The sequence below is a fragment of the Cynoglossus semilaevis genome, chromosome 5, assembly GCF_000523025.1.
Source record: "Cynoglossus semilaevis isolate Cse_v1.0 chromosome 5, Cse_v1.0, whole genome shotgun sequence".
Taxonomy (NCBI): Eukaryota; Metazoa; Chordata; class Actinopteri; order Pleuronectiformes; family Cynoglossidae; genus Cynoglossus; species Cynoglossus semilaevis.
In genome coordinates, this window is record NC_024311.1 from 5,326,205 (window position 1) to 5,340,105 (window position 13,901).

Here is a 13,901-nt window from a genome sequence, read left to right on the forward strand (position 1 = left end):
CTGTAGAGACGACTGTTGTGCCGTCTAATATCTTCTGAACAGCTTCGGCTTTGAAGCCTCTCACAATGAAGCATTGTTTGAATTTTTCTAACTGTATTTGACTTGAAAAGCTTTTTAATGGATATATCTCTGATATTCTAGATTGAAGCTAATTGAAGCTAATTACTATTTAACCTGAAACATAAGGTTTTTGCAGCGTGGTCCTTTGACTAAAGATTGTATTTATTTTCATTGTCTTTGTGTCATTCTGTGACTGTGCTGTTGTGCTCCTCTCCTCTCTGTGTACAGCCACCCAAGAAGGTCGCCGCGTTCCCCAGCTTTGTCGACGGTAAGTTCATCAGCGACACATCTGATTGTGATTGTTTTCAAATATTATAATTATGAGGAACATTTTGAAACATTTCCACTGCCATCACACAGTCACGTCAGATTTCTGCCTCTGCCCAGAACCTGGGCCTCATTATGCTGCCCCTCTGCCCCCCCGCCCCCGGGTGGGCGTCTGAGATTCCACATCTCAATATCAGCCATGCAGATTAATGTCAGCCCAGCCTCCCACCGCCGCTGCACCTCCATTAGCTCACAGCCGGAGGCCATCTCACTCCTCAGCCCCAACCAGACTCTTATCACCATCTCCACAGCAACAGTCTTTGGCTCTACTTCCCCAACAGGCGGCCTGTTGACTGTAGCTGTGCCCTCTCCTCTCACACCGCCAACTCTTCCTGTCTCACCACAATCTGTCCCAATAATCACTGTCTTCTCTGGGCCAGTTCCAGGACCATGTGAGCCAGAGGACCTGATTGATGGGATTATCTTTGCTGCTAACTACCTGGGCTCCACTCAGCTGCTCTCTGAGAGGAACCCCTCCAAGAACATACGCATGATGCAGGCTCAGGAGGCCGTCAGCAGGGTCAAGGTATTTTAAACCACGCACTCTAAGGGACACTAAGGCAGTCGTGCAAAACGTTTGACTTGCAAAAAGAACAAAACCATTCATTCTTTATTGGGCCTTAAAAAAGTGGACTTTTTCATCTCTTAGCAAAAAAACTTAGCAACTAGAACTAGGAAACTAGGAAAACATTTGCCACCTTAGTCTTCAGGGTGTGAAGAACCTTTTAAGGAACTCAGACCTTTTTTCATCCAAAGAGTCCAAGATTAGCTCCTGCACAATAGGTTCAGGTCTGGCATTAAAACTTTAAATTGGTTCGGCCACTGTCAGGAATAGAGTGTGTCTGACTCAGTGTTGCTGACTGATCAAATACAGATGGTGAAGCTGTGTCTATACCTCATTAACAAAGCAGGGAACGCTCTCAAAGTGCAAACCTCTGCAAAGGCCATTCACTCTCCCACATTATCAGCCTGAACTCCTGCATGGGTTTGAATCCAAATCCCACTTACGGTAACCTTATGAACAGACTGCAAAGCATGAGAACCACACAGAGACAGCCAGACAGACACTGACCTGTGGGCGGACTATTGAATACATTTGATTTTTCATTTCATTTTTTTCCTTAGGAAAAGTTTTGTTTTTGGCTTCACATCAAAAGGTGAATGCCTCAGTCAAGAGAAAATAAATCAACATGTGAGAAATTGAACCTAAAACCTAGAATGACAGAAGATTGACTAGGTGGAGCTTATTTTTCATTTTAATAATTTGTCAAATGACAATTGCACAGATAGCTGCTCTGCTACAAATATAGGTATTGTTATCTCACTTACTCACAGTTTTTATCATTCTTTGTGGACACCAGCAATTATTTTGTAAAATAATGAAAATTAAAAAAAGAAATACAAATAAAGTAAAAAATAATAGACTTCTTTCTTTCTGAACAACAAAACATCCCAGTTATCCTGCAGTAGCGTAACTTACGTAAGACTGGGTTCAAATGTGTTTTCTGAGAGAGACCGGATCACGTCATAACTTTAGTTTGAAAAACAACCGATTCAAACACAAGCACCACATTATGACAAGTAGTGATTTTGAAGCTGCATTGTCCCTAATTTAGTATTTGTGTCTCTGTTCTTCCTGAACCACATTCATTTCCAATGGGAGGACAGTGTTATGTCCTGCAAATTATTTCACATCTCTTTTCCAAAAAAGGAAAAGAAAACCATGCATTGTTTATTAACACAACACTGTAATCTTCATTTAACCGCTGACAGTGACAATTCTATTTTTCCTGTATAGTCTAATGCTGCGTCTTATTCTAACATACATTTGAAATCTCTCTTGGAAAATCTGTTCTGCTCTTTGAAAGAAAAGCTTTTGCACATGTTTTCATCTGCATTAAAATGACTGCCATTAAGCAGCCATTATAAGCAGTGTGTAGTTAATCTCATGTTGCAGCACGGAACTGCCTAAAAGCCCTAACTGGAAGAACTGGAAGATCTTTAAAGAAACAGCGTAGTGCTTTGTTACAAGAACAAAACCCAATATGTTCCAATGGACCCTTACACAGACGTTTTCCCCAATCATTGACCACATATACTGTATATGTTGTACATTCATCATGCTCATCTCATAGTGTTGGTGCTGCTTCAGCCCATGTCTGCTCATGTATTGACCACTGCAACATGATACAGACGTGTACTGTAGCCACATGTGAAGAGGCAGTGAGAACCTCATATTTCCCTTGTTTCTAATATTGTTCTGATGATGATGGTGGTTCAGTGCAGCCTCTGACAAAACAACAGTTTAGAGAACAATAATCTTACCTAGCTTAATTGTTACGGTCACTTCTATTTTTTTTTTAAATTAACTTAAGTACATGTTCAGACAGCAGAGGAATACTTCTTATTTTTTAGAATCCTTCAACCAGGTGTTTGATCAAACAGGGTTGTCTGCTTCCGATTGGCTGAATGACTCCTTGATGTCTTAGTGAGGAGTTGCTTCCCAGACATTAGTCTTTTTTATCCCCTCCTGTTGGGAACAGAGTGTCTCTAAATATTACATGACCTTCTGTTTAGTGGTGGCCCTTTGAAAGCACCTCGGTTTTAATGAGCCTTTTTGTGGATGAGATGGATCTACTGTATGTGGGTGTTCTTACCTCGTGGAATGTGTCAGGAATTAAATTAAGAACAAGGAACAGAGGGGAAAAAAACAGTTAATTAAAGCCAGCTCCGATGAATGGGAGTGGATTTGACTTAAATAAATGTGTTTTATTCTGTAATACGGCTCAGAGGGGCTCGCCTTTAGCCTCTTTACTGGGTTTATGTAACAACAGTCTGTACATATAGTATTTATAGCTTTCTGAGCTAGGAGACGAATGCAGATGACAAAGCATCTGTCCTGATTTTTTCTTTCTTCCATTACATAAGTTCACTGACTCCTAGTGGAACATTTGCCTTTTGAGTTAAAGATAAAGAAGGTTTTTTATATACAGATTCTAAACGTAAGGCGGCTTTAATGACTGAGATGAATGAATGAATGAACAAAGCACTTCTAACGCAGAAGCCAGTGACGTCCCAGTTGAATTTTGACTTCTCAGTAAGTCAAGAAGTTCTAATGCAAATCAAAGAAATTAGTTCTTTCACTTTTGTTTTGCACAAAAAAAAAGTCAGAGGTTTGTATTCAAATTTGGTTTGACGTTTACTCAATTTAATAAAAATGTTTTTTTCCCCTTTTGAATTGAAAGCTTTTTGACTTATTTGGCAAAAAAAAAAAAAAAATCGCATTAAATGCTTTTATCAGAACTCAGTAGTTCATTCCACTACTGTAACACACTTGACGCAGGGCTTTGCCAGACACCGCTGCTGCTTCAAAGCACCGCTGCCCGCCTTTTAACTGGTGCCAAAAACCAATAGCACTGGCTGTTGGCTCATTTGAGGATTGATTTTCAAATTTTATTATTATTTACATTCAAAATCTTCTCAGTGTTGCCCCATACAATCCAACCTATTCCAGCCGTATGCCCCCTCACGCCCCCTCAGGTCGGTAGATCATTTATTCTCACTGGCTTTCAAGACAGTTTCAGGTGTGTTTTTTAATTGATTTTTTTTATTTTAATACTTTTTTGGTGTTTTCTCTTCACTTGTTTTTATTGTTGTTATTTTTTAAACTTGACTTGAGTTTGGTATTGATTGATGATATATTTATTATTTATTTGTTTTGCTGTGGAGTTCCTTTTGAATCAAGATCTCTTTTAGAAGTGACTATGAACAGGATGGAATATAACATAAAATATATTAAAATATATCAAACTACAAAACAAATCACAATAAATACAAGCTAATAGTAGACATATTAAAAGATACAATAGAATATACATACATTCATTTTATGTTAAAGGAGTGTAAGTGGGAAACCGTTTTTCTAAGATGTGGTAAACATGTGCATTAAGAGCTGGGATGCACTCTGATATTTTGAAGTTTTACTTCACTGATGAAGTATGAGGACAGTATGAGTAGAGTACAGCCTGTGAGCTCAGACTGTAAGAACCAACTGTGGCTGCACAGGTTATTTATGTGAAGGTTTTTGCCTCTCCCTCTCTCTCTCTCTCTCTGTTTTCTGTTTGATGTGATGTTTATGCACATTTACTCCAATCCTCCTCTAACCCCCCGCTGCTCAGCCCTTCCCCTGATGTCTACTCTTCTACTCAGCTGTTCAGCACAGCAGCAGATGTCTCATCTGCGAGACTCGGTCCCTACGTACAAAGTGAATCCATGAAAAAAGGATTTTTCTTTTTTTTTCTTCTTTTGAGCTGTTCAATTAGCTTTTGAGACGTCAGTCTTTCCCTTCAGAGGTTTGTTTAGTGACTGAGGCGGATGTTGAGTCTCATGCTCAGAAATAGTACACAGTGATGCGCTGTGTGTCGCAGCGGATGGTAAATAAGTGAGAAATAAACACAGTCAGTCAGTTTTAACTTTAATCTGTCACAGATATCAGCTCTGCATCCTTGACACAAAGCACAGACACATTTTTCACAATCTATATCTTTCACGGGGCTTCTTCTCCTGCCAGACCTTTATCTGTGTTGTTAGTTCACTTTCAAAGTAATGATTTATGGATTTACACATTCACATATGAATGACTTACTTTGTTTCTTTTAACCTTAACCAGGTAAGTGTAAGCTCTTGCTGATGGCTGTTTTGACAATAACAAGAGGTGAAATATAAAAAAAGAAGGATCAGAAAAGGAGCTTTAAATGGTCCCTTAAGACAGTGGTTCTCAACTGGTCCAGTTTTCAGACCCACCCACATCCGTGATGACAAACCACAAATGAAATCAAGGAGAATTTTCAGCTACTCAGATTTATTTGAGCCTGAGATAAGGAACAGAGGAATGTTTTTAGCACGTGTCTGTGAAGGTTCTCAGTCGTCCAGGTCATGGTCAAGGTTGAAGAGTTCTGTTAGGCAACAGGATGTGAAGTTTCTAAAAGAAGACGTTTCGCCTCTCATCCAAGAGGTTTCTTCAGTTCTGTTTTACAATTTTGTCAGACTTTTAGTGCTTGATGGCAACCCCTCACTGCACAAAACACACAAAGGCTTTTGTCCTCTTTTGTCCTCAATATAAGAAAATCCATATGAATATAGTCTGCATCATGCATGTGCTCAATTAGCATGTAACTCAAGTTAGTGTGTCTTGTTCTATGATGTTAATGTTGATTAGTCTTAACATTTTTTTTGCCTTGGCATCTCACTGAAAACTAGTCTGTGACGTACGTTTAGGTCGCAACCCACCAGTTGAGAATCACAGAGTCCTCATATTAAGCTTTATGTAAATGCTGGTATTGCGGAAAATGTGTGTTTTGATGTCTGCAGGCTTCTGATTAGCTGCGTTCAAAAGACACTTGACCTAAATCTGAAGCCGAACGCTTTCCTTCCAACACCTCTCCGTTTGTTCCTCCTGTTTGTTTTCTTAGAGTCTTTGCTGTTTTTACGTTACTTTGGTTCACCTTGTTTATTTCCTTCTCCTCCTGTTTTCGTGCTCCTGTCTCTGCCGACCTTGTCCCGTCCCAACGCCTGCCCACCTGTCCACCTGCCTGCCAGAGGGTACAGAAGGCTGCCAAAATCAAGAAAAAGGCGGTGTGTAATAAACAGAGCCAGGACACCCCCCCACCCAGCCACGTCCCCTCCACCGCCACATCTGCTTTTACATTTCATTTGTTCATTGTATGTGTGTGTGTTCGTCTTCTCCTGTGTCTTTGTCTAAAACAGTGGTTCTCAAACTGTGGTGCGCTCGCGTACCACTGCGCTCGCGTACCACTGGTGGTACGAGAGCGCTCTCTAGTGGTACGTGGGGAAAATTCATATTTTCACATTTTCAATTGAATAAATCTGAAACATACAATGCACAATTAATACAACATTTGAACATAAACATCTTTCTAAACACCTCTCCTGTGGTGGAAGCTAACAGTGAAGGCCTCTGCTGCTATATTCTAATGTTGGTCATCATGGTGGGACTCAGAGAGCTCCATGTTTTCTCAGGTGGTACAGAGTAGAAAAAGGTTGAGAACCACTGGTCTAGAATATTCTCCAGTTCCATCACTGCACTGAACAAAACTCTGATCTTTTATGTCGTTACAGATCTATGTAGAATCTAACATTTATAAACTCTGTAAATCATCAGAATATCATGCCTGTTTATATCATCACAAAGGCAGAAGCCATATGGGTTATATGTCCAGGTCCAAGGGTTGTGGGTTTGATTACTGCCTCATAGGTCACCTTCAGTGTAATGTGCTGTGACTGGTCATCAGGCCGAGTGAAACTTTTTACACTTGGCTTAAAGTTCTGTTATTGGACTCATGAATGACTCAAAGGCTGTTTCAACACAGTAACAAAATATATACTGCACCAGTTAGTTCCTTTGGCAGAAGTGGAAACATGGTTAACGATACTAATATTTCTCTATGGGGTATAGTAGTGTAGTGGCATAATACAACACTTGTATACAATAAAACCACTCTCTGGTGAGTTAGATTATTTAGCATTGTAGTTAGACAGCTGTTAAATTATTTGTCTGTAATTCATGTGAAGAAATAAAACCTCTAGTTTATACCACAACATTCTACAGTTGCTAAAGATTTTTGTTTCTGAGGTTAGTGTAACATTCTAAAGATTTTTGTTTCTGAGGTTAGTGTTTCTGCTCCCATCTGTCAAAATGTTTGTCATCAGACTTCATGAACAATGTAAGATTAAAAAAGAAATATTAATGCTGCTCCGTCAACTTCTGGGACATACTGTACGAAACCCGGACACCACGTTGGTGACTCCTGCTGTGAAGGACTGACTAGCTGTAGCCTAGCGCAGGAACCATGGACAAGCAGGAGTGAACTGTCCTGATTGACCAATGTCTCAACAACATGCTCAACATTGTAATATATTGAAATCTTGTGCTAACTGCTGCAGCTAAATCTTTAGCAGATGACTCAAACTCCTGGCCCATGGGCCACATGTGGCCCACAAACCTCCCCCATTTGGCCTACACTTGATGTCAGTGATGATGTACTGTATATCGGCTGTTGATTTTGTGTGTATGTTTTGAGTGGCAATTGTCTGTCTGGAAAAACGAAATACGATGTCAGGCATTAAAAAAGGACTAAACACGTGGATCTATATGAGGTGACCAGAAAACGCCACTCAAGCAGCTTTAAAAAGATTTTGTCCAATGCGGCCATACTGTAGCTAACGATATATTTCAGTAGCTTGAGCAACTGGGTTTGTGATGGAACTGACTGCTTGGTGTTAGCACCAGTGGAGCAACATTTGTGACATTCTAGGAAGTGGTCTGGTAGCACTGGTTCAGAGAAAATGAGTAACAGTGCTATGTTCTTTCTGACGATGTACAGTGTGGCAGCTAAGATACCTTCTAGTTGTGGTGTAAATGCAGCTCATGTCTTAATAACAGGTGAAAACAGTGGTCTGATGGTTTGATCAGAACTAACATTATTACAGCTGATATGCGTTCAAACTGCTACATGTAGCTTTCCCTTCTGGCTTATAATAGAGCTGAACAACAGCCAATCATCTGATTACAACAATGTTAATAAGTGAATGTGAATCCAACTTGATTTGTCACACATGCCCAGCTCCATCTGGTTTACTGCCACTCACATGTTTTGGTGTGAACCCATAAGGCATTTATTCCAGCCATATATTCATCCATATATGTAAGAATGAAATGGATTTAATTTAATAATGGTGTCATTTTTTTATTATATATATATAAAATCAAAGTGAAATGGATTCATCTGTTCCTGGATCCTGGATTACTGCTTATTCAAACTTTTAGTATACGAAACCAATAACAATAATTAGTAGTAATTAATAATTCTGACAAAAACACAACTGAATAAAGAATAAAGCCTGACAAAAACACAACTGAATAAAAAATAAAGCTTTTTTTCTTACCAGTGCTGATGAGTCACGATTGCGCCATGTTCGCTTCGCTTTCTCACTAATTATTTTCTTGCTGACCAACTGCTTTTCATTGATTCAAATCAGTAGCAACTTTTCCACTTCTTCTTCTAATGTCTGAGATCTTTTCTTGTTGATCACAGTCACTCCTTTGAACCTCAGCTTCTTTTATTGCTTCCTTGTTCTTAACGATGGTACAAATCAACGACTTTGCTAAGCCATACTGTAAAACCACAGCTGAAACAGGAGCTCCGTTCTCATGCTGTTGTTTATGTGTTAATGTTATTCTCACTACTTTCCTTTCCCATGGTTTCCTATATTTTATGGAATAAAAGAAATAGCACAGAGAACAGTTCTTAGCGTGTATATTCAGAGCGCGGTCTGAGGCAAGACTGATGAAATACGTTATATAATAATAGATTATCATACAAAAACATTGTGTAAGAATCCATTGGCTTGTTTTTAAACAGCATGTTTCAAAGACGTAGTAGACTTGAGTTTAGCCTTGAACTGCGTCCTTGAAGCTTTGATTTCATTTATTTTTTTATTCAGTGTTTAAATCTTTAAATTCATACACTAACCTTTTGAACACGAGCAGATATGAATACTAATAAACAACATTCATAAAACAGTTCACTGTGTACAATATTAAATATTTGATTACATCTGTATTATTAATATTTCAACACTTCTACTTTATTAAAATGACTGTAGGCTAGTTATATTTAAAATAGATTTAATATAATTTCATTACTGCGCAGAAGATAATGTGCAGAGGCCTGTTGTCTGCTAAAACCTCATTACTCTCCCTGGTGTCAGAGCCAGCTGGTTGGACTTCAGTGTTAATCTTTTTTTTTTTTGTTTCCATGCCAACCCATCCTCACCATGCCAGGACAATTAATGTATCAATAATGCATCAACTCCACATGCTTGCCTTCAGTTTAGGACTTTTCCACACTTCAATGCAGTGTCTCTGTTGTTTCTGCAGAATGCAGATGGAGATGCCCAAACCCTCACAGAGGTGGATCTGTTTATTTCCACCCAGAGGATCAAAGTTCTCAACGCAGACTCACAGGTGAGCACGAGGAGACTGGTCATCACTCTGTAACGTAAGTCAATGCATAAACACCAGAGAGAGAGACGTTTGGCTGCGGCACAGTCTGTGCTTTTAAAATAAATTCTTTCCCATAGTTAAAAATTCATTTTTTTATTTGTATCCTTCACCAGGTAACATGTTTTATCTCGATCCTTTTAAATGCGTCACTGTGTTTTTATCAACACGCCTTGTTATCTCGATCCTTTTAAATGCGTCACTATTTTTGTCAAGGCTTTATTAACCATGGCTAAAGTCTTGTAGAGTTTTCAAGGCTTTTTTTTTTTTTTTTTTGACATTTAGCGACTGACGTGTTAAAAGTGCTGCAGGGACTGTGGTTGTGCTTCATCTGTAGAAGGTTGGGCCACATTCACAGTCAAATGTTGTTATAAAATGATGATTCATTTGCAGTATTTCTGTCTTGGCTTCTGCCTGAGTGAAGTGTCAGGTGTGTGTGTGTGTGTGTGTGTGTGTGCACGTGCACATGCATCTGTGTGTCTGTGTAGGCAGACTCTTGGCAGAAACTAACATGCTGCATTGCAGTGACTATCTTCCTCCTTTTTCCATCTGGTTGCCACTGGCCTTGGCAATCTGGAGAGAGACGGAGAGGTTTGAGCGAAAATGTCTTCTCTCTGCAATTAATATCACTCCCTGCAGTTTTTTGACACGGTTTACAAACAAAATAGGTCGAATGGAGAGCGGTAACTTCGTAGCAAATGTGACCTTTTGTTTTGAAAATCGCCGAGTAGTCAATGAAGTGAGCGGAACAGGAAATTAAATTTCATAGATTCGCGACAAAGAAACCCCAACATTTCTCTTCAGTCTGTCCTTCATTTCATTGCTGCTTCTACATATTTGCTCGGCCATAAATCTCTAATAGAGTCGACACAGTTATTTGACCTGGTCTGATCCAAACAAACATTGTTATGTACAGATATCCTCTTCACTATTAGTGCACCTTTTTGGTTCTACAAGCAGTGTAGTCTTTGTAACTACTGTAAAACATCATATATATATATATACATATGTATATATGATCTTTTACAGTAGTTACAGTAGTTAGTAGTTTTATATATGATATATATGTATATATGTATGTATATATGTATATGTATATATGTATATGTGTATATATGTGTTTGTATATATGTATATATATGTATGTGTTTGTGTGTAGTACATGAACATATATACAGTATTCTGTATGCATACATATAGATACGCCATAGTACTACAGGAAAGTACTATTACACTGTATCTCAAGCTCACGTCAATCATGTTGAGCCAACGTGACAGCGCGATGTAAACGTGCGTTCAAAACAATTCTCCAGCAGAATCAAAGAAATATATTGTTATAATGTATGGGCGAGGAGGTCACGCTTTAATGTCTCTTTGGCTTATTGTCAAAGAAAATGCTGAAATACTTTCATTAACGTATCGACCCAAACACTGATATAGCTGATGTTTAATTAATATTCCTACAGGAGACAATGATGGATAATGCACTCCGCACCATATCTTACATCGCTGACATTGGAAACATTGTGGTTCTGATGGCCAGACGTCGGATGCCGCGCTCTGCTTCACAGGACTGTATTGAGTCTACGCCCGGAGCACCCGAGGCGAAGAAACAGTACAAGATGATTTGCCATGTCTTTGAGTCTGAAGATGTAAGTAATCAATCCAAACCTGCAGGGTCCAAACCTGTGTTCTTTAATGTGTTGGAAACCACATCACTGAGACCAGATCAGGACATCTATATGGTCTGGGTACACGTACCATGGGTGTAAATGCTGCCATTAGCCTTCCTGAACAGCAGATGGAGCCTGTGATATCACCTGTCTCCTTCCCACCATGCCGTCCTTGTTATTTATTCTCACTAAACATGTGACAGTAAACAACTGACACTGACTCCTAGTCACTGTTTCACTGGTCTAATGGCAGTAAATAACAACACACCACATCTCACTTGTTAGAACTCTTACCTTTACAGCAGGAAGAGCCCAGTTTGGAAAGTTTTATCCCCACCTGTATGTGTGTGTATGTGTATTTTGATCCGACACTCGACAAGAATGTGGTGTAAGGGTAGAATGAGTGTACCCCAAAATCTTCCATTGCAAGAATGTGGGCGTGAATGAGTGTACCCCAAAATCTTCCATTAGCTTTAGCACTCCCCTGTGACCCTGCAAAGGAATTAGCGGAACAGTTAGCGGAATTAGCTTGATGGCTCTCACTGAGGTTAAACGCCTGGGTTTTATCAGTTTCTACCAGAAAACAAGAAGCTTTTTGGTTTAGAGGCAAAACATTTAACATCATGTTTCATCACTACGGCCTAAAAACTATTGATAAACTTTGTGAATTAATCTGAAAAATATCCACTCTGTCTCTCACATGTCCTCCCAGTGCCAACTACCCAGATGTCCCAGGTTTGTACCTGGGGCATCTTTTTTGAAAAGATTTTTGTTTTTTGAAATCCCAGGTTTGCACCCAGATGGAGCACTACAGTTGTACTGTAATGTTTAACCTATGGTAACCATCATCGCCTTTGCAAAACAATCTCAACTCTTTGGACGTTTCATTTCTCATTTCCTTTTCCTAACCACACAGCTGCCGCTTGTCTCATTGAAACACAGTCTGAAAACCTTGGCACCACATTTAATTTTTGCTCAGAGGCCGCAGCAACCGAGGGTCTCTGCCAGTCAGTGAAAAGTCTGAAGTCCAATCTGTCCTGTCCTCATCTCATTTCACTGCCAGGTAATAAAGAGGGCGCATAGATATAATGGAAACATTCAGCAGTCCCTTCATCAGCTCATCAGCCATTTCTGTTGTTGCAGCTCCACAGGCTCACTCCAGTGTTTAGCTTTTCTTCAATTCTTTATTGTCCTCCAAGACCCGTTCACAGGCTATTGATTTGAAGAGTTAGGGGCAATAATGTCTGAAAAAGTCCGTGTGAGATTTATAGGCAGCTATAGAATTCAATTAAAGAGGAAATGAGGTAAAATGAGAAGCTCTTTCTACCATGCTGATCTATATTATCTCTCCCGGCCAAGATAAATGATTTCCATTTTTACAAGTCTATTTCCTCGCTGCCTTTACTTTTTCAAAAGATTTCTTTTCATAGCAGGAAATGTCGTCTTGGTTGTGCGGGCTGTATAGCAGTTCTTAATAGTTTTCTACCTAGACTTATTTGACCCACTAGTGAACCTAACAAAAACCTGTGATCCAGAGTAAAGAGCTGCAGTCAGTACTTTTGTATGAACACTTCTATAATGACCCGTGCATTTCACTGTTCTTCAGCTAACCTGATGTTTGCATCATTTAACTACAGTTCATTAGGAAGCCTGAGTTTTTCAAAAATATTTTCATCACAAATGATGTCAGGAGATGGCTTTGTTTCCAAGTCTGCTGTGGACACACACCTGCATGTTAGACTGGCTCATTTTCAAAATTTGTTTATGCTGTTGATTTTTTCCCCCCTGATACGGTCTCTGAGGACACACACACACACACACACCTCATTGTTAAGCTCGCCGTCATCTGTCCGCCTTTCTGTCTTCAGGCACAACTCATCGCTCAGTCCATCGGCCAGGCCTTCAGTGTGGCTTACCAGGAGTTTCTGAGAGCCAACGGCATCAACCCGGAGGACCTGAGTCAGAAGGAGTACAGTGACATCATCAACACCCAGGAGATGTACAATGACGACCTCATTCACTTCTCAAACTCTGACAACTGCAAAGAGGTATTCAGGGAAAAAGACGATGATGGTGGTTTTCAGGATGTTGATGTAGTCATCGTGATATGTTTGGTGTATGGATGGAAATACTTCACATTACATTATAGTTGTGTGTATATATACAGTATATGTATATAAGTGTGTGTATATTCTATATATATATATATATACATCTATATACATGTATATAAATATGTATTTTTATGAGTATACTTTTCTTATAATATTTCTTTTGTAACTCAATGGTTGCCGTAGGCCAGACTGTCACAATAAATGGAAAAATAATAGTAACATATAATTAAAGTGCCTGTCTACTCAATGTCAATGTCATAACAAGATGTAAACACTTGTTAAATGGGTAGAAACTCCCAGTAAATGAGACAGGATGGAGTGATGGAAACCCCAGGGATTTCCTGTGTGCAGTAGTTGGCAGCCGGATCAGTTCATCACCTCAGGACAAATAGACTTCAACTGCTGGTCCTGTCACTCTCTCCTGCTCTACAGCTGCAGCTGGAGAAGATCAAAGGTGAGATCCTGGGTGTGGTGATTGTGGAGTCTGGTTGGGGTTCCATCCTGCCCACTGTTATCTTGGCCAACATGATGAATGGCGGGCCGGCAGCTCGCTCTGGCAAGCTGAGCATCGGAGACCAGATAATGTCCATCAACAACACCAGCCTCGTAGGACTGCCGCTGGCCACCTGTCAGGGAATCATTAAG

At 39.7% G+C, this 13,901-nt stretch overlaps 1 protein-coding gene across 1 annotated transcript in view; it reads left to right on the forward strand.

The window, feature by feature from the left end:
• The window catches only part of apba2b (amyloid beta (A4) precursor protein-binding, family A, member 2b), a 46,410-nt gene that overhangs the window by 29,401 nt on the left and 3,108 nt on the right, over positions 1 to 13,901 (forward strand). Inside the window, exons 7-13 of the mRNA XM_017032672.2 lie at positions 289 to 328; positions 768 to 913; positions 5,986 to 6,021; positions 9,347 to 9,433; positions 10,936 to 11,121; positions 13,011 to 13,190; positions 13,689 to 13,901. Coding sequence (XP_016888161.1) covers positions 289 to 328; positions 768 to 913; positions 5,986 to 6,021; positions 9,347 to 9,433; positions 10,936 to 11,121; positions 13,011 to 13,190; positions 13,689 to 13,901 — 888 coding nt within the window. The remainder of the gene's footprint in view (positions 1 to 288; positions 329 to 767; positions 914 to 5,985; positions 6,022 to 9,346; positions 9,434 to 10,935; positions 11,122 to 13,010; positions 13,191 to 13,688) is intronic.